The 23,082-nt window shown below is 34.7% G+C and overlaps 1 protein-coding gene across 2 annotated transcripts in view; it reads right to left on the minus strand.

Moving 5' to 3' along the window:
• Nucleotides 1-23,082, minus strand: part of LOC145277708 (multidrug resistance-associated protein 1-like) — a 320,419-nt gene that overhangs the window by 138,756 nt on the left and 158,581 nt on the right. For both annotated transcript variants that reach the window (XM_080129406.1, XM_080129407.1), the window contains exons 12-15: nt 20,417-20,554; nt 17,018-17,164; nt 14,260-14,344; nt 4,912-4,984 (exon numbers count right to left, since the gene is read on the minus strand). In XM_080129406.1, the coding sequence (XP_079985532.1) occupies nt 4,912-4,984; nt 14,260-14,344; nt 17,018-17,164; nt 20,417-20,554 (443 nt within the window). The remainder of the gene's footprint in view (nt 1-4,911; nt 4,985-14,259; nt 14,345-17,017; nt 17,165-20,416; nt 20,555-23,082) is intronic.

The raw sequence follows: 23,082 nt of genomic DNA on the forward strand, positions 1-23,082 counted from the left end.
ACATGACATGACCTGACACATATATATACATATATAGATATATATACAAATATATACATACATATATAGATATATATACACATATATACATATATATACACATATATACATACACATATAGATATATATATACACACATATATACATACATATATAGATATATATACATATATAGATATATATATATATACATATATACATATATATACACATATACATATATATATACATACACATATATACATACGTATATAGATATATATATACACATATATAGATATATATACACATATATACATGCATATGTATATACACATATATACATACATATATAGATATATATACACATATATACATGCATATGTATATACACATATATACATACATATATAGATATATATACACATATATACATGCATATGTATATACACATATATACATACATATATAGATATATATACACATATATACATATATATACACATATATACATACATATATAGATATATATACACATATATATAAATTTATATATACACATATATACGCACATATACATATATATACATATATACGCACATATATGCATAAAAACATATGCACATATATATACACACATATATACATATACACACAAATATATACATATATATACACACATATATATACATATATACACATATATATACATATATATACATATATGCATATATATACATATATGCATATATATACATATATACACACACACATATATATACATATATACACATATATATACATATATGTATATATATACATATATACACACATATACATACACACATATATACACACCTACATGCACATATATGCATACACACATATACATATATATTCACACACATATACATATCAATACACACACATATATACACACGTACACATATATATGTGTATGTGTGTATATATATATATATATATATATATATATATATATATATATATATATATATATATATATATACTAGCAATCGGTGCCCGGCGTTGCCCAGGTGTTTTGAAGTGTATGATGAGGAAAAAAAAACGGTCAATTTTTTTAAACTTTGACCCCTATTATGACCTCTTAACATTTATTGTTTAGGGATCAAGTAAAGTTAATAAGTTAGATCCATGTCCAAGGAATCTATATATAAAATATCACGTGTTCAGACCTTAAATTGTAGGAGAAGTTTGGTAGAGTTCTCAAAGGTTTAATTGTTGAATATTGACCACTTAATCGCCAAATTTCTGTCGAAAACCTATCACATCGATTTTCTCAAATCTCAGTACCCTGTATATCAAATTTCGAATCTGTAGGCTTAAAATTGACAGAGTTTTAGCGTAGGGAAATGCACACAGACACACAGATACACACAGACACTATCACTTATACATATATATAAACATAAACATCATATATATAAGGATAATAGTACGCCATATATATAACAAAAGACCATTATTTACTGAAGTGAAAGGAAAACCCGGGGGAACTTTACTCAAAAATAAATCTATATATTTTTGTGTGTAATGATAGTCTGGTACTTATACAGTTTAGTGACGACATTAAAAAATGGAAATATTGAAAAAAAATTTTTATTGTACGTAACTGTTATAGACTGAAGTTCTCCGAAAAAAATTTCACTTCATTTGATCAAGTAGTTTTTTTTTTTACAGCGAAAAACAATGATTTATCACGGCTACGTCAACGTGGCCATTTTGGAAATGTTATTGCAGACCCAGGAATTCCCCAAGGGCAGGTAACTGCCGTACATAGCAGAATACCTCCATTTTAGGCCAATCTAGCCCTTTTTTCCCCCACCAGAATGAGAATTTTTTTTTTTTTTTTGCGAAGACAGATGCCATTTTTGGGGTGTTTTTTTTTTTTTGCTTAAGTTGTAACAGAAGTAAATAAACGAAGTTTCGAAGTTATCCATGCGTGTCCAACTGAGCATGTTTCGAAAATAATCTCGTATAAAAATTCTTCAATTCTTTGCATTCTTCAATTTCTTTGCATATTCAATAGTATTCTTATTTAAAAAAAAAAACGCAAAAAAATTGCAGATTTAAAAAAAAAAACAGAAAAAAAACGTAAAAAAATTGCAGATGTGTTGTGCGCATCTCAATACAGCGAGAAAAAAAGGCTAGATTGCGAAATTCGGCCTAAAATGGAGGTATTCTGCTAGGTACATTTCCAAAATGGCCACGTTGACGTCGTCGTGATAAATAATTGTTTTTCGCTGTAAGAACAAAACTACTTGATCAAATGAAGTGAAATTTTTTTTCGGAGAACTTCAGTCTATAACAGTTACGTACAATAAATTTTTTTTTCAATATTTTCATTTTTTAATGTCGTCACTAAACTGTATAAGTATCGATAGTCTTATCAACACCCCTTTTTTCTATTTATTTAAAAAGAAAATACAACTTTATAAAAATTCCCTATTAATTTTTTTTTCGGTTCTCTTATACGATGATCATCTTTATTTAACTATTACGTGTAATTATATTCATACAGATATTCTATATGATTTATATTTGCGTAATATTTGCGTAGAAATGAAGAAAATCAAATTTACTGTATATTTATCGTGTTGCCATAACAACGTGACGTAGCCAAGGACGGTAGTGGACGTGAGTGAGTGTGCGTGTGTGCGCGCGCGTGTTTTCGTGCTGTATTGTTTCGTATCTTATCAACTTCTTCGAATCTATGTGTACAGTAATACAAACCCGTTTTTCGAGCTGAATAAATGTGTTACATTGAATAAAAAAACGAAAAATATATCCAGTTTGGTGTAAAAGTAACTTATCTTGCCTTTGATAACATTTATTTGTTATATATTTGTTTTTTGACAACTTTTTCGAATCTATGTGTACAGTAATACAAACCCGAAATGAAAAGACCACGAGGGAACGCGCGTTTTACATAAAAATAAGTATTTTTAAATTTTATCTTTCTAGCTTTACAAAAAGTTTAAAAATTTTATCAGCCGGCATAATTTATTTTTAAATATTGAAAAATTTCAGGAAAATTAATTTTTGCTAGATTTTCAAAACATTGTTTTCGTGTTGTGTACGTGTCTGCGGTAGCACCAGAATGGCGGCCGTGGATGTCGTAGGTTGGATTGTAAGATTGTGTAAGATTCGTATTTTTTTAATTTGTAAATAACAAGTTAGAACAAAATTAAACCCTTCCAAGATGGACAATAAATAAAGCCATAATATTTTATGGTAAAGTTAAGAGCCTACCAACCATAGTTTTTTAGGAGATGTGATTATTGGATTAACCAATCAGAAATCGTCTGTGGCACACACATCTCTGTTTTTATAGATATATAGATAGATATAGATATAGATATAGATAGATATAGATAGAAGATATATATAAATAGCAATTACTTCATCGTTACAAACATTAACCATCCCAATGTTTCCCACCAACCTCATCATAGTTTTCTGGTTAATCGTCAGCGACACCCAAACCACGTCCGTGGGCCCGAAGATGATTGTCATTTGACTTGCACTGTCTGCCACACATATGACAGACAAAGTTGTGTGTTGAACCTTGTTTCACTTCTTCCTCCGTTTTTGTTCCCTCTGCTCATGGTATGTGTTTTTTTGTGTTTAAGCTTTTGAAAGAAGCACACGATTACAAGCCTCACATTTCCAACTGTTCAATCCGATGGGCAAAACCGACACATTGCCTTTCACAAGGGTTTCACTTGAGTTCAGCATGATCGATTTTTTCCTTCGCAAAACTTTCATATCTCACTCTAACTATCCTCCTCCATTCGAGCCGGCATTTTGCCAAGGTTTCCCAGTTCTGAACAGGAATCTTGAAAGCTTTAAGATCGTCTTTTATGCAATCCTTGAAGTGCTTCTTTGGTCGATGTTATGGACGTTTCCCAGTCTTACGCTCGCTGTAAAACAACTGCTTAGATAGCCTCACATCGACCATTCAAACATCATGATCTACCCAGCGCAACCGGTTTCTCATAACCATTGCTTCGACGCTCAAACACTAAGCTTTCCCCGAGATTAAAATGTTTTGAAAAACAGATGCCAATTTATCAAGTATTCATGGATCTCACAAACGCGTTCGATACTGTAAACAGGCAGACCTTTTGGGTAATTCTTGGGAAGATTGGATGTCCTCATACCTTTGTCAGGTTGTTTCAAGAACTCCACAGAAACATGAAGGCTCGTATTGCATTAAACAGACAATTATCTAGGGAGTTTGCTATTGACAACGGCGTGAAGCAAGGGGAATATTCCGGATCCAACACTATTCTCCATTTACTTCGCAGTGCTTCTTGCATACACATTTAAGGATTGCGATAAAGGTGTCTTTATCCACTTCATACATACTCACACATACACACACATATATATTTACACACACACACACATATATGTGCTTATATATACATATATACACGTATATATATATACACATATATGTATAAATATATAAATATATATACACACATATATACACATAAATATATATACACATATGCACACACACACATATATATACACATATACACACACACATATATATACACATATAAATATATATACACATATATATACACACACATATATATGCATATACAAACAATCAAATATACATATATATTTACACACACACATATATGTGCATATATATACATACATATGTGTATATATAAATTTAAATATATATATACATATATATATGTGTGTATATATATATGTATATATATACACACATATGTATACACACATATACATACTCACATACACACACATATATACATATATATATACACAAATATATACACACATATATATACACATACACACAATCAAATACAGAAAGCACTAATGAAAGCATGTAATACTTACTTCTTAAGAGAAAAGTTGCTCGGATCTTCTGGATCCCAAGTAAAATTTCCATTTGTCACTTTTATTGCACTATCTGTTTAAAATGAGAAAACATTATAACAATATAGGTCAATATAGTTTGCGTGAGGTATTATTTAGTGTGTATATAAAGTTAAGTAATAGAAGGCAATACAATGCAGAGATATGTGTATATATATATATATATATATATATATATATATATATATATATATATATATATATATATATAATAAAATAAGCACATTTTTCCTCTAGCCCATTCGACAGTATAGGATTATAAGTTAACAAGTTAAAGAGTAGCCAAGATTTTAACTCCCATGCAAATTGCTCCACTTTCGTAACCCCAAATTACCGTTTCATTTGATTTTTCAGGGCTACTTTTTCTTTATGTAACCGGTTTAGTATTTGCTTTTCCTCATATTACTATTTTATATATAGCACATAACGATTATAGTTTCGATTACCAATCTTATTTTGACTCGTTTATTGGCATAACACTTTAACCCGAACCTGTCACCCCACTACACATGTTACGGTTGCAAAGGCCCACTTTCAGGAATAACAGATCGTCCAAAAACCAACAACTAAGCTTTTACCAACATGGCCGACTTCGCATATAACTAGCATCAAAATAAACCATGTTTTTCCATATCGACATATTGTCTTCCTTTCATTCGCTTTCATAATACTATAAAAGTATTATATAGCTTAGAACATAATTCATGCTCAAATAAAAATTAAAAAAAATTTTTTATTTAATTTAATTTTATTTTATTCTTCTCTAACTAAACTTTACTTGACACTCGAAATTCTAATAATTCTACTGTATTCTGTAAGTTTAATCCTCTCCTGAAAACTAACAATCTGCCCGACTCTCAAAACTGCCACTAACACGCATACATTACACACGACTTGGATGGGGGTCCTCAGCTTTCAGCCCTTAATCTTCGCATTCTGACCGATTGGAAGTCACGATCACTAAACATTCAATCATTTCTACCCCTAAGGCATGCACTAGTTTGTTCTTAACCAGGTAGATACTTACTAACTACAGTATGTACTTAGATTTACAGCTATCTATATTACATAGCAATAGTTGTCTCTTCCTTAGCTTTGCAATATTAAATACAAAATCTGAACCGATACACTGTAACGTAAAATACAACTTCATGATTTTTAAACGAAAGCTGAAGATATCCTAATTAGAAATGGAAACATACTTAATAGCCACACCTTCCATATATTCGCATCTACTGGAAATCTGCCCATATATCTATTTACTGTTTTATACATCATGTAGACGCCATAGCGTATAATTTACTTCCACTTATACCTGTACTGTATTGTACTTCTTATCAAAAATGACGTTACTTGTATCTATTGAATATACATATTAACCTTTCTGCCATCTAAAATATCCAGAGCTTGTACAGCAATTTTTAGTTAATTCATAATATCAAGCCATTCTGTAACGCATTATCCTATTCCTAAGCCAACATAAAAATAAAAGGAAGAAAATTTTATTTTATTTTTTACTTACTTATTTATTTATCTCTTTTTTTCTCAATTATAAATTTTAAAGAAAAAAAAACATTAAGCCATATTAACTCCTTCCAACAGACCTGTTTGCAAATATAGCTGCTTCCACTGCATGAACTCTTACTCACCCCCTCCTCCAGTAACAAACAATGAAATAGCAATGTCCCGTAATCACTTTGAGAAGTATAATTTCTTAGTAGATATATAACCTTTATGAACTAACCCAGTAGCAACACTAACCACCCACGTGGGGTTGCAGAAATACCTGGATTAGGACCCAGGCGCAGGGCAAACCCTCTTGGTACTGTTGGACATATAGATCTTCCCAGGTCATCCGTCTAGGAGAAGGAAAACTCTGAAGCTAAACCTAAGGGGAGGAAGGCCTCTCCAGTCTTGGATGACAACCTTCCTAGAACTGGTGACTCAAACAAATTACCGGTTTGCAAACCTAAACTGCTTAAGGAGTAGATAGGCACTGTCTATCGCCCGGCTTCTATATTCCTTCTTTGTCTATTAGCCAGGCATAGAGGTCGAACAACTGGGAGTCAACAGAAACACTCGGTGATCGATCTTGTTTCCTGACTAGGGCAATGAACGCCGTTTTTCCCCACTCCCAACACATCCCATCCCTTAAACGGGCCACTTGGGAATGCTTGAATGCCATAATGCCAGTGCAAGCAGATTGGGTTGACCATCGTCTGATGGGTTGAGGGTACTGGATAGACAGTTCCTGGCTGCTGTTCCCGACTGGTAGTACAGGAACCCTAACTCTTTGGTAGCGCTTAGAGCGGCTACTCCATCAACAGTTGTATACTATCGAGATGTTTGTAGTGCCATGTCGCGCATCGAAAGGGACCCTACATTCATCCCTGGTGGGCTATCCTGAGGCCACAATCTTAGTAGATGGAGGGACAGCTGATGGTCTGCCTGTGTTGCATGTCTGGTATTCTGCATAACCACTTGTTCAGCACCCCTTACCTAAACTGAAACTCTTAAAAATAAAAGTGACAGGACATTAAAAAATTACACTAAAACCAGGCCAAAACTCGAGCAAAACCAAATTGCCTCCTCCCTTGAGGCTTGCATTTACGAACATCCATTTTTGAACTAATTCAAATTATGTTGAAGCATTTCTCCTAAAAACACCCCGGATATCTTAGCACTAAGTGAGACTAACTTACATTCCTCCATCCCCTCTAACTACTTTAACATGCCTGGATACCTCCCACTCTGCCATAAGGACTCTGACAGACATATGCATGGGCTTGGAGTCTATATTCGAAACACCCTCCCCTTGACTAGAGAAACTAAACTAGAATCGGACGATCAAACCTTTATGTGCTTTAGATTTAACATTAGCTACTTTTATTTTCTCTACCGCTCTCTCTCGACTCAAGACTGTACCCTAATAAACAAAGTTTCTGACAGCATAGATACAGCACTTTCCCTCGACACTAGCGCACAAGTGCATGTATTTGGTGACTTTAATGTCCACCACAGCAACTGGCTTGGATTTTCTACTTACACAGACGCAGCTGGTACCACAGCACATAACTTCTCTATATCTCATTTCCTATCACAGATGGTTACATTTCCAACCCGTTTCCCAGACCAGCAAGAACAACATGCATCACTTCTAGATCTGTTTCTGACCACAGTTCGTGATGACTTTGTAACAAATGCCCACAGCCCTCTTGGGTACGCCGATCATGCAGTGGTAATGGTTGAAATCGCCCTAAACTCTGGAGACAAAACTGAAGAACCACTGCTCAAAACAACGAGATATTATAAAAAGGCTGACTGGGAAGCCATCAGGGATCTCATCAGGGACGCTCCATGGCAAAATATTTTTTCACTTCCTGCTGAACATTGCGCAAATGAGACCACTGAATGGTTCAAAGCAGCAATTGAAGCACATATTCCCACGCGCAAATTCTATAGCAAGCCCCACTCTCCCCAATGGTTCACTTCTACTTGTGCAGCTGCCATAGCACAAAGGCAGTATGCATACCACAAATTTAACCGACATAAGTCCAGATCAAACAGGCAGAAGTACATAGAAGCCAGAAATAACTGTAAGAAAGAATTAGCGACAGCTAAGAGAGAATTTACTGAAACCACCAAAAAACGCATTGAAGCACAGAAATTAGGAACCCGCGACTTCTGGAAAATCTACAACAGTATAGTAAATAATGGGCAATCAACAATCCCCCCACTATCCAACAATCATGAGGTTGTTTGCTCTGTAACTGAGAAGGCTAACATGCTTGCCAGACGGTTTGCCTCCAACTCCACACTGGACTCTGCTAAACACCCCCTCCCTGACTTTCCTTTGCAGACAGATGCCACACTAGACGATCTGAAAATCACCCCTTCTCAGGTGCATGCTATCATAAGAAAGCTTGACACTGCAAAAGCATGTCGACCTGATCTCATCCCGGCTATGCTATTAATAAAATTGCGCCACCGAAGTAACTCCAGTTCTCTCCAAACTTTACAACAAATGCCTTAATGAATCTTGGTTTCCTGCCTGCTGGAAAACTGCTTCTGTAGTACCAGTTTTCAAGAATTCTGGCGAAAGAACTGACCCAGTAAATTATCGCCCCATTAGCTTCCTCCCACTTTTCGCCAAAATATTTGAGACCATAATTAACCAAAGATGCTAAACTTCTGACTGACCAACAATATGGATTTAGGCAAGCCCGTTCCACAGCAGACATCCTAACTGTAATCTCAGAACGTATATACGATTCACTGGACAAAGTGAGGGAGAGTAGAGTTGCAGCTCTAGATATATCTAAGGCTTTTGACAGGGTATGTCATGAGGGTCTTCTCAAGAAAATCAGATCATACGGCATCACTGGAAGAATACATAGCATAATTAGATCCTTCTTAGATAAGAGAAAAATCCAGGTTGTCCTTGACGGTCGTACATCTAAACAATATGATATAAATACAGGAGTGCCTCAGGGGTCTATCCTTGGACTTTTGTTATGGGTATGTATGCTGACGAAACCACGCTCTATAACAGACACAACAGGAAAACAAATGAACACATATCTAAAGAAATGGCAGAAACATTAGAGGATGACCTCCGATCCGTAGTGGAATGGAGACAAAAATGGATGGTCACATTCAATGCTGCCAAGACTAATAAACTTGTTTCCTTCAATAATTACAAGAAACCTTCCCTACCACCAATAGCAATGGCCAATGACGCTTTATCTGAAAGTACATCTTTTAAACTTCTCGGCCTAACGTTCACAGGAAACATGAGTTGGAACAATTACATTGAGAACATTGCCAGGACTGCTGCGAAGAAGGTGTGTTCTCTCTACCGTGCTAGAAATCTATTAACGCCTAAAAGTATCCTATACCTCTATAAGGCCACCATTCGCCCATGTATGGAGTATTGTTGTCATATTTGGGCTGGTGCATCTGCCACTAGTCTCTCGCTCCTAGACAGGGTTCAAAAGAGAGTCGCCAATCTGAAAGGTCCTGAACTGTCTTCTAAACTTCAGCCTCTGTCCCATCGACGAAATGTTGCATCCCTCTGCCTGTTCTAAAAGTACTTTAATTGTGAATGCGCTGACGAACTGCAAGCACTTGTGCCCCCGTGACGTAAATACCCCGACAAGCAGCTAAATCCCACCCCTTCACGGTAGAGATCCCTAGATCTAAGAGAGCCTTCTACTCCAGTTGTTTCTTCCCCAGAACCACTAGACTTTGGAATTCCTTTCTGGGTCCCTGCTTCCCCAACTGTACTGACATGCAGAAGTTCAAGTGTAACGTGAACCGATATCTTGTTGCCCAACTCCATACACAATACCCCTGATGCTTATGTCCCTGATAGTAGCCCCCTAAAAAAAAACAAAAAAAAAACCCCAGCTCAATCTACACATAGGCGAAGATTTTATTCGTACGTTTTCAAACACAAGCACACGTAGTAAACGGTAAGCCTCATGGTGGCACCAACGGATAGACTTACCACATGCAAGGAGATTCGTATTGCTACTGGTTATCTTCATTTCAACACGATGAATTCAGAATGCAACCACCCGTGAAATTTCTACTCTAGCCTACACAAGCGAGAGAGTGCAACATATTTCGACACAGTATTCACCAGTTGCATTACTTATTTTCTCGTATTTAGATTTGTTACCTTTTCCGCTTTATATACACGCTATGTTCACGTGTTGATTTCTTTTCCTTTACAAGAAATTCGTGTTGCTGTTTTTTTTTTTTAGCGATATTTGTGTATTTTACATTTTCAGAAACAAAGTAAATACTGAAAACAAGCGTTAAGAATAATCCCCTACAAACAATTATCCGTGTACGGAGATGTGTAACTTACCTTGACTGTAGTACGATTTTTTTCTCTCCAGTTTTTGTTGCTTTTCTTCATGTTTTATTTTACTTTTTCGCTTGGCGCGTTTACTTGCGTAAGCTGTTAGTTGAAAGTACAAATCGTTTGTCTATTCATTAATGACCTCCCCGACAAAATTGCCTCTGAGATGGGTATATATGCTGATGACACCACACTCTATAACAGGCACAACAGGAAAACAAATGAACATATATATAAAGAAATGGCAAAAACACTAGTGGATGACCTCCAATCTGTAGTTGAATGGGGACAAAAATGAATGGCCACATTCAATGCTGCCAAGACTAAACTGGTTTCCTTCAATAATTACAAGAAACCTTCTCTACCACCAATAGCAATGGCCAGTGACTCTTTATCTGAGAGTACATCTTTCAAACTGCTTGGCCTCACGTTCACAGGAAACATGAGTTGGAACAATTACATTGAAGGCATTGCCAGGGCCGCTGCGAAGAAAGTAGGCTCTCTCTACCGTGCTAGAAAACTATTAACACCCGAAAGTATCCTGTACCTCTATAAGGCCACTATTCGCCCATGTATGGAGCATTGCTGTCACATTTAGGCTGGTGCATCTGCTACTAGTCTCTCACTCCTAGACAAGGTCCAAAAGATAGTCGCAAATCTGATAGGCCCTGAATTGGCATCCAAGCTTCAGTCTCTATCCCATTGACGTAATGTTGCATCCCTTTGCCTGTTCTACAAGTATTTTAATGGTGAATGCTCTGACGAACTGTAGACACTTGTGCCCCCACGACGTAGACACCCTTAACAAATGCAACAGGCAGCTAAATCCAACCACACAGATATAAAAGATCTTTCTACTCCAGTAGTTTCTTCCCCAGAACTGCTAAACTCTGGAATTCCATTCCAGCCCACTGCTTCCCCAACTGTACTGACATGCAGAACTTCAAGTATAACGTGAACCGACATCTTGCTGCCCAAATCCCAACATAGTGCTCCAGTAGCTGCCCCTGATAGTAGCCCCCAAAGTGGCAATGTGCCTTGTTTGGGGTGAAAATGTAATAAAAAAAAATTTTTTTTTAAAAAGACACCCCATATCCATTTTTCATATAAATATTATTTATAATTATTGATATTTGTTTAGATTAGGATCCCCTCCACAATTTTCTTTTAAATGACAACTTTTAGAGGTTTTCGACTATGCTGATTACGAAAATTGCATTAAAATTTTGCAGAAATAATTAGTTATCGAGATATAAAAAGTTGTATTATGCATTGTATTTTTTGGCGGCCATCTTTTTTTATGCACATGCAATGTCAGTCATAGATGAGTAGATTTGTTTATGGCGCGCGCACGCGCGTAAAAATGGCCGCCAAAGAATACAATGCATAATACTATGCAGCGAAGTGCATATTGCAGTGAGAGGGGGTGTTTGACCGGACGGGATTGTGTGAAGGCGTGCAGAGAAATGCAAAACCTTAGCTATGAAAATAGGACCAGCCGCTGATGTGTCATTATAAGCTTGTTAGACGCAAAGCAGATGTTGTGTTGCCTAAAAAAAAGGGAGACAGATTTGGAATTATCTACATATCAAAAGAGATGGTCTTGTTTTTCAAATAGAGGAAGAGATGGCAGAAGAGGGGTGGGTGTTGATGCCTGATTGGGGCTCGGGTGTCATTTACAAAGTAAAGGACAAAACAGGAAGGGGGTGAGATGTGACCCGATTGGAACCGGGCGATGCCGAGTGACCTTGCTAGTCGACATGAATTCAGAGGAATTCGCACGGCTGAATTCTGATGATGATGATGATGGTTTGATGTTGTTTAAACAGAAATGTCTATGGGATTTTGTCAGAAAGAGAAAAAAACAAATGATAATTGTTCTTATCTTATTGCTGTTATATATCTGTTAACATAAAGGGTTGTCTTGAAAACCCCTGTTGATAGGTTTGAAGAAATCTAGAGATTCTTGGCTGACAGCTTAGAATGGGAGTCAAGAGTAGGGGTCACCGCCAGGCATTGCTTGACCTGGGGTGACTAATCACGCCTAATTGGTAATAAGTAAAAACCTCAGTGCAGGTGGGCACTCTCTTAAGGAGAGGTGGGGGAAAGGGGTTGGATTTAGAAAAAGGATTTCTAAACGCAGAGGAGTCGTAGCCAGCAAGCTGAATGGCTGGGCTTGTCCAGCGCTCCCGATTTGGGGAGCCCTTAAGGGCCTGATATTATGATGGGAACTAGCCTGTGTTAATGGGAACTCTGTGACTTTACTGGTCTGGTCTTACATCGTTTCACTGCTATAATCAGTCACCTCAAATTAGACCGTAGTTGTTATGAAGTAATGAAAACAATAAATAGTTTGTTACTGTTATAACCCGGAGTTCTGTTTGTTTGTGGTGAGGACTCTTGATTTTTCAGCAAGCCGCAAGGACCAGCGGAGTGATTGATGTACCCGGAGACTCCCTACACATGGAAAGAAAGACGATTCGATCGAGAGGAAAAGCACCCCTACCTGAAAACCCAGTGGGTAAGGACGATCAACAGGCCAACTTGTAACGAGACAAGGTACGATCAAAGGACACCTGGCACATCGGTAACGTTATAAATGGTATCGGGATCGTACATCGTTATAATACAACTTTTTATATCTCGATAACTACTTATTTCTGCAAACTTTCAATGCGATTTTCGTATTCAGCATAGTCTAAAACCTTTAAAAGTCACCATTTAAAAGAAAATTGTTGAGGTGGACCTAATCTGAAAATTTACCTAATTATTTTTATACTTTCTTCTTTGGACTTCTTTTTAAGCGGTTCAGACGTATTAACCAATAAACAGTACTCCACTACTCCATGCCTCTTAGAAGATACACCTGAAGAATTCGGAGGTTATATCGACGGAAACGTTATGAAAATCACACTCAAGATGAGAACAGTAGTCTGAAGAATCGAAATAATACGAATAACCAATCCTCATCTCAAAAAAATCAGTAATGCAATATCGTAGAACTTTACTTTACTAATTATCTTTGAGATTGGCCCAGAAAACTAATATTTATCTTTTAAAGGATTTTTACAATGAATTTATTTAACTTCAAAATTTAGCTGAACTTGCCAGTTTCCGAATGTCTCCGTGAAACATTTTTCGTTATAACTTTTTTTTTTTTTACGTTTACAAATATTTTTTGCTTTTGGAAATTAACATTAGGTTTTGATCTATCAAATACAATCAAAAAGTAGTCAGAAATCTCAAAAAAAAAAAAAAAAAAAAAAAAAAAGAAGATAAACCGGCTTTCAAAACTATGCCCCCTATCTTTTTTTTCACAACTTTTGCCCGAACCTATAAATAAGAAAAAAAAAAGAGCGCTTCAAGTTATATATTTGCTTTTAGTAAAAATAATAATAATAAAAAAAAAAAATAATTTAAAAAATATGTAAAACATTTACCTCCGACGTGCGTACGTATCACATTATCTTGGGGAATGTCAGATGAATTTAAAAATTTGTCTGCTCGTTTGATAGATATCTTAAGCTGCAATAAAGAACAAGACACGATAAGCTTTAAAACGGCGAACACGATAATCTAAAAAATTAAACATGTATCGAAATTATGAGACAAGACCACTTGAATGTGTGCATGTGTCTTTCTCGACTAAAAATAACTTTGATAGACATTGAATCATTATGATTTTTTTCTTATTAACTGTTGGTCAAATAATTATTGAAATAAATAAATAAATAAAAAGATGATGATGATAATAATAATAATAATAATAATAATAATAATAATAATAATAATAATAATAATAAAAACTAAAACGAAAGAATGATTGCATTTGAAAAAAAAAAAAAATGCGAACATGACTGGAAAATTTAGCACTAGTGCATTTTAACTTACCGGATGTAATTTTGTTTTCATTTTTCGGAAGTGTTCTAGCAGGGAGAGGGAGACAATTTACATTTTACCGATTTTTTTTTTCAAGCCAAGCAATTCTTGTAATTCAAAACAAGTTCAATAAAGTAACAAAGTAACAAGACAGAAAACATTTATTGAATTAATTTAAAATTTAAAAAATTATTGGTACTTCTGCATTTTAGTGCCCGTTTTTCCGTGAGTCTCGCTCGGCAACGCCCAGCGGAAAACGGAAACCGCCGGATTATACCGAGCGAACGGAAGGCAATAAAAAAGAAAATAAAAAAGTGTGTGTGTGTGGGGGGGGAGACAAACCTACAAATTTTACTGTCCTATTTATTTATTTATTTGGGGGGGATAATGAAAGTTTTGTTTCTTTGAATTAGTGAACAAATATATTTTTTGTTTTGTTTATGGAAAGTTATTCTGGTATTGTATTCATTAAAGAAAGGTTGTTAGAGAATGTAGAAGGAGGAAGTTCCTGAACAGGGCAGCTTTCTGCTATATGCTTTATGATAGAGAGAAAAATATTCTTTCCAAATTTTTGTCTCCACATAAATTCACTAAAGTAACTGTAAAGCAGATTGCAGTTGGTTCCACACTCTCTTTTATTTCGTTGTTTCGCTTCCTTCCATATTCTCTCCATATGATTTGTTGTAGCCCTAGCCGTCGGATCCATGAAATTATGGCTGTGGTTAACTGTAAGATGTTTTAACCTTTTTTCTTTCCTTTCTTTTTTCTTCCATTTTTTACCGTCTGCTCGCCCGCTCACGTTTCTTTTTGTTCATTCGGTATAATCCGGCGGTTTCCATCATTCGCCGGGTGTTGCCGAGTAAAACTCACGGAATAACGGGCACTAAAATGCAGAAGTACTAAATTATTATATGAGCAACAGTATGTGAAAATATATTTTTTTTAATTTACGAAAAAATGTAACATCCTATATTAAAAAAAACAAATGTACAAATAGAACAACATTAAGTTTAGAATATTAAATGGACGGAATGTACTTTTTTATATAACTTCTTTAAGAAAAATATAATTATTTAGATGTAATGGAGTGCATTTACGTCTATGTTTAGAGAAATCAATAAGAAAAATATTAAATCTTTTTTTATTGTCTCCTCCTTTCTCTGCTAGAACTCTTCCGTAAATTAAAACAAAAAAATTACTTCCAGTTAGTTGAAATGCACAAGTGCCTAAAACTTCTTCTTCTTCTTACTACTACTACTACTACTACTACTACTACTACTACTACTACTACGCTTGTCGCTTCGACCGTTATCATGCTGACGATCCCGTAAAAGGAAAGTGGAATATTCCAAATGGCTAATACACATTTGATTAAATAAAACGAAAATGAATTGGTGTCGCTGAAAGGAAAACCCTACTCATATTCTGATTGGATGAGAAAAACGCACGCCACATTCTCATTGGATAAAAGCAATTTAGCTAACCAACCAAAAAATTAAAACAATATGGTGGCTTTATCGTTCAGTTCAAACGTAATTTTTCATAAGCAAACGTCAAAATTACAGATAAAATATTGGATTAAAATTTTTAGGTATGTGAAAATGTTTATTTAGGAAAAATTTTATTTTAAGATTAATTTTTGTTTTAAAATTAAACGCATAAATTCCTTTATACATGCTCGGATTACAAATGGACTATTCTTGAGGATTACGATTAAACTTGTTGTTATTATTATTATTTACCCACGGAGTAGTTACACAGCCATTCTCAAAGATTTCTCTTTGAGAACAACTTGTATTATTTGGAGTCTGAGTACTCTTCACGTTTTTCGATAACTTTTGCAAAATAACAATAGCCGCTTACCATTGATTTCTTGTTGGCAGCGACCATTGGTATCCACTAGAATTTGGATGGCAATAAGCCTACTCAAGGCCCCAGTCCTCTTTGCACTCAACCATTATTATTATTATTATTATTATTATTATTATTATTATTATTATCATTATTATTAGTCACTAAGAATTTCCACACAGGCCATCATCAAAAAATATCTTAAAGAACAACCTGTGGTATTCCCTGGAGTTTGAATGACAACAAATCTTCTCAGATTTTCAGTACTCCCCAACTCTTTCAACAATCTTTTGCAAATTAGTTTGCATTATCATAATAGTTGTTTACCATTGATTTCTCATTGGTAGCAACTATTGGTCTTCACTAGAAGCCTCCTCAAGGTCACAGTCCTTTTTTGCATTCATCTATTATTTGGTGTGACGTCATTTATTATTATTCTCTGTTATGATAAAAGTTAAGGATTTCTACCTGGACAAGCATTGAAACAATCATTGGCAGCATGTTAATGGGGGCCCTGAGAATGTTGAACAAGGTTAATGAAACAAAGGTTTTATCTGCATCCAGGTGATTATCAGGTGAAGAAAGTACGTATGTGCCAAACGTAGCTAAGGTGACCTGCAAAACAAGACAAGAAATAGTATTATTAAAATAAGCAAGCATTTAGAAATATTTCAAGCCACACTGTCCACGGGCACTTTCAAGTCACACAAACACACTTTGTTCCAGCAATTATAGGAGCTATCAGAATCATGAAAACAAAACAACAAAAGAAAACAAAAGAAAACAAAACAAAAAAAAAAACTACCAGGCAAATATACTTAATGAACCAAGTGCAAAAGAGATCAAAGCAATAGAATTTAAAAAGACAGTTAGGATCATAAAAAGATCTCTTGGTTGTAGTATTCGAAATAGTGGATGAATGTCTAGCATTCAGGTGGATACCTCATCCCCAGCAAAAAAAAAAAAAAATGGTAATGAGGATACTTTTACGTTACACTTGCAAAGAAATATATATATATATATATATATATATATATATATATATATATATATATATACGCTACACTTGCAGAGAAATATATATATATATATATATATATATATATATATATATATATATATATATATATATATACGCTACACTTGCAAAGAAATATATATATATATATATATATATATATATATATATATATATATATATATATATATAGACTGGTGTTAATCGTGACACCCTGCACTGAAGATTCCCAAAAGGATGAAACACTAGTGTCCGTAGGTATTTAATTATTATAGTAAATAATTATATATATATATATATATATATATATATATATATATATATATATATATACCCACACTTTCATATCTTGTATGTATATTTACTTAAATTTTACTATATGAATTTACTTTTTTTTTTCCTGAAATTGCAGATACCAGCCATCTTCTCCCCTTAAATAATTTTTATTTTTTATCTTTATTCTTTTCTTATTTTATTTATTTTATATTATATATTATATTTTATATTTTATTTTTTATTATATTTTATTTTTTATTTATTTATTTATTCTTTATTTTCTATTTATTTATTATATATTTATTTATTTTTATTCTCATTTTTTATTTTTTATTTTCCTTTTAGTGTCGTTTAATAACTCTTGATGACTTTTTTTAAGTGATAACCTGTACATTTCAGTTGACCTATATTATTTTGCCCTATATATATTTTCGCACCTTTAACATTTCCTGTCTGGGTCGTTTTGACTTTTGTTTCCCTTTATTTTATATCTAACTTTATCATTTTTTTTCTTTCTCTCTCCTTTTTCTTCCTAGATCTTTTTTATTTATAGTTGAAATAAAGTTTATGTTGACCATCTTATATATTATTCCTTTAAATCTGTTGACTTATAGTTGAAGAATTGTATAAGTCAACTTATTCAAAGGAATAAATTATAAGATGGTCAACATCATGAATTTTGGAATATCACTTTTTGTCATTTAATATATATATATATTCATTATATTCACTATATCACCTTAACATCTTGGAGACTATTCACGTTCGACTTAGAAAACCTTCCCTTTGCAAGCAAAGTGAACGCCTCCTGGTTTTGAACGTGATTAATCTCCAGGGTATTCGACCATAACGCTGTTTTATTTTAATCGTTTCCCCACTTTTTTTTTCTCCACGTAAATTGAATAAAACAATTTTAATCGCTTTTTCATTCTTTGTTTTAAAAATTCCCTCGATACAGCTTTGAGAAGCGAGGGTCGAAACCGGTCAGCTGGCTCCCCATTTCTCTTTCTTTCCTCTCCTGTTTCCCCCACCCCTTTTTATAGAGAAGATTAAAGGAATATACATACATACATATATATATATATATATATATATATATATATATATATATATATATATATATATATATATATATACACTTTTAATCATGAATCATAAAAGTCTTCCTTTCCTAATTGCAATATATATATATATATATATATATATATATGACAAATAAAGCCCCCTCTTTGGGTTGAGCACTTTGTAAATACCTGACGTGTATTTAAGTAATTAAGCGAAGCCCTCTATTAATTTGTTTGTAAACAAACTTATGGTTTGAGCACTGTAAGCGACAGGCGGGTGTGGATTTAATACACACTCGAGGAGAAATATTTACGGCATTGATTCGTGGCCCGATGGTTAGAACAGCCGACTGGCAACTCGACGGTTGTAGGTTCAATCCACAGAAAGATGTATGTCTAGCCGCACTGATGAGTTGTGATACAACGAAACAGTACTGTATGTAGATGACACACACACACACATATTCAATAAAATAAAAAGCTATAGCAAACATCTAAATGACTACTCTAAACACAGTTCCTGATTTCAAAAAAAGAAAAACTAAAAGATTCATCTGCCTTACTTTTAATGCTAGGTTTATTTATGGTGTCTTTTAAATTCAATAAAAATCCTCCTAAATTTGCTGATGAGGAGACCGTGCTTACCAAAAAAACTATATATAATTGTTCTACATAACTTCATGTATACCACAATAAAAAGCACGGATTTCCGAAACGATCGTACAGATAATTGATTTTGTTGTTGTTCCTTCTTATGAAACTGATTTTTAATTTAATTAAAATTTGATTTTTAAATTTAAAAATTTATTTTAAATTTTTAAATTATAAATCACATTACTTAATATATATATATATATATATATATATATATATATATATATTTATATATATTTACTATGTGGACTGTGCTGAAAACAAATGGTACAGATATAGTACATAATTTTGTGATACTTATTCAGCTTACGATCCAATCTCCGGCAATTTTGCGTCAGCATTTCCCAACAGGTTACATAAGCAGCTGAAAGATGCTAAAGCGACTAACAAATCAGCTGTGCAGGGTGTTTTCAAGCGTTACATAAGTAAAATGGTTGAAAAGCACTATTGATACATATAAATAAATACATGCACTATTTTATTTTTAACCTAAACTAAATATAATAACAATGCGTTTAGATAAACAAAGCTAAAACCAAACCAAAACCCAAACCCAACCAAACCCAATCACACAAAACTAAAACCAAACACAACCAAACCAGACTAAGGCCAAACCCAAACCCAAACCCAAACTAAAACAAAACCCAACCCAATCAAACATTACCCAAATCCAAACCAAACCAAACCAAACCAAACTAAACCCCAGTATATCAAACCAAAATCAGAACAAAACCAAAATTCAACCAAGCCAAAATCAAACGAAATCAAAATCAAACGAAAACTCAACCAACCCAAAACTGGAATGAAAGAGGACATGTACAATCATGATTTCTGCTTGTCATTTCTTCTACTTACCATATATGGTGCCATTGTCCAAGAGAATGTTGATAGTGCATTCATGTAAGCAATGTTATGCAGTAAATGCATTTCTTTGGATCGGATTTTGTTGACCTTTTTTTCAAACGATTTTTCCCACGCATACAGCTTTAGAACCTAAAAGATATAAAAATAAATAGAAAAAAAAAGAATTAAAAAAATTTAATTCTTTTAAGCTGTGCATTTAAGAAAAAAAATGGGAATGTTAAAATATCTAAAATCACCTTTCATGATTATCTTTCCAAAATTAAATTTCAAATGCCTAGACTTTCCTAATCAAAGTTCAGAATAATTGCACTCGAGTGTCGATTTGAATATCCAGATTTTATAAAATGATATTTGTTCTGTTGGAGTTTGAAAATTATAGCTTAAAGCACCGGAACACTTTGCAGATGGGATTTTCTCATTGATCACCGTTTTTCACACGCATACATATTTACTGATCAAGTATAAACGAAATATTGCCTCCTTTCCTTTCCAGTTTGAACCCTTTATGTTTGTTAACTCTTGCTACTTTACCTGGCTTATCTCATCTTTCTCTTTAAAACACACAACACCCATTGTGTCTTCTTCTCTGAGGCACTCTCATAAATCGATCCGCCTTGTTTTGACGAAAGATACATTCCTCGATATCGCGTATTCATTCACCGATTTTATTATCATGTCTGGCCGCCATCAAATGAATATCTCACTCATAGCTTTGGTTTCTACCCTGGCCTTGCTGCAAAGGGTATCTGAGATCCATTTATGGACACAAGTAAAATCAGTGAACAAATGCAAGGTGGTCGTTTTCCAGACGATTGCCAAGCTTACAAGGAGCGTGCAATAAGTAATGCCCCTGACCCACTTCCAGTTGTCTGACCTAGCTGAAATTTTGCATGTGCAATGATTTATATCTCTACGGGTTATGTGGCAAATTACAGCTCTGAACTAATTGTGGTTTCTGTTTTACAGGTGTTTGAACTGAGTCAGGTGTGAAATGGAGCCTGTTGAATGTCGAGCAGTGATCCAGTTTTTGTATTTGAAAGGATGCACACCACCGGAGACTTTTGATGAAATGAAAGGAACTTATGGTGATAATGCCCCATCATATGACCTTGTAAAACGCTGGCATCGTGAATTCAAACATGGACGGAAGTCTGTGGAAACAGCTCACAGATCTGGTCGCCCCCCCCTTCTGCCATTGATGAGGCATCTGTCTGTCAAGTTGAGGCTACCATTTTGGAAGATCGGCGCATTACTATTCACCAAATAGCCCAAGATGTCAAGATTAGTAAGAGCCTGTGGAAACTATCATTCATGACCATTTGCAGATGCATAAGGTGCCTGACAGATGGATTCCCAGGTTGCTCACACCATTCCAGAAGTAAGAACGCATCGAGTGCTCGAAAATTAATTTGGAGATCCATGTTTGAATTCACGATGCCAGCGTTTTACAAGGTCATATGATGGGGCATTATCACTATGAGTTTCTTTCATTTCATCAAAAGTCTCCTGTGGTGTGCATCCTTTCAAATACAAAAACCGTATCATTGCTCGACATTCAACAGGCTCCATTTCACACCTGACTCAGTTCAAACACCTGTAAAACAGAAACCACAATTAGTTCAGAGCTGTACTTTGCCACATAACCCGTAGAGATATAAATCATTGCACATGCAAAATTTCAGCTAGATCAGACAACTGGAAGTGGGTCAGGGGCATTACTTATTGCACGCCCCTCGTATATTGTCGTGTGATGAAGCAACACATGTCTCGAATTTCGTTCCCTCCTCTTCTATACAGAGCATTATCCTCTCCTCAAACCTGCAAACCAAGCACTCGTGCATCATCCCATTACCTCTCCGTAGAAATGCTCCTCCACATGCCCTTTAAGCACAAGACTCTCGTTCACACACACATCATCAATATAGGTAGATGTTGCTCACTGTATATCGCTTGTCCCTCAAAATAGTATTAACAATTATTTGCATGATGAACACTGCCACATTGAGTCCAAACCCCATGCAGGTCAGGCAATACCTTCTTCCCTTGATTAGTACAGTTTGACAGGGCCACAGTGATTAGTGCACATGTACTTGAACGTCTAACACTAATACATTTGATTCTGTTCACCGCCATTCTCTCAACTTTTCAGTGCACATGTTTGCATGAGCTGTAAATAGGTCCACATGCTCATTTACATTTGAACAATTGAACACCGGCCTTACTTTTTGTTTGTTATGCTGAATGACTGCCATTAGTGGGATTGGGCCCTTCAAGGACCCTATTTCCTCTTCTGGGTAAGGAATCAAGCACCCATTATCATTTATTATTGTAGCTCTTTATTATATTCTGCGCAAGCTTTTGCAGGGATATTATACTCCAGTACTCTGTTGTATAATTTTTCTGTCAGCTGATCATCAAGTCACTTCAAGATTTTGTGTATTGGTTGAATTCTGTGCAAAAGTCAGGCTGTTCCAGCTCTGTTGTCAGACCCAAAGCGAGAGCTGCCTCAGCAAAATGTCCCTTGCTTCTTTCATTGATATGCACACCACCGAATTTCATGATGATGTCCATCCACTGAGGAACCATGCAAGTGTTGTCTATTCAAATCAGGGAGTCCTGATATGAAAGTGCAACTGGGCCATAGGTCAGAGGGGTTT

Source organism: Euprymna scolopes, chromosome 6 (assembly GCF_053919585.1).
Source record: "Euprymna scolopes isolate OS-2025 chromosome 6, ASM5391958v1, whole genome shotgun sequence".
NCBI lineage: Eukaryota > Metazoa > Mollusca > Cephalopoda > Sepiida > Sepiolidae > Euprymna > Euprymna scolopes.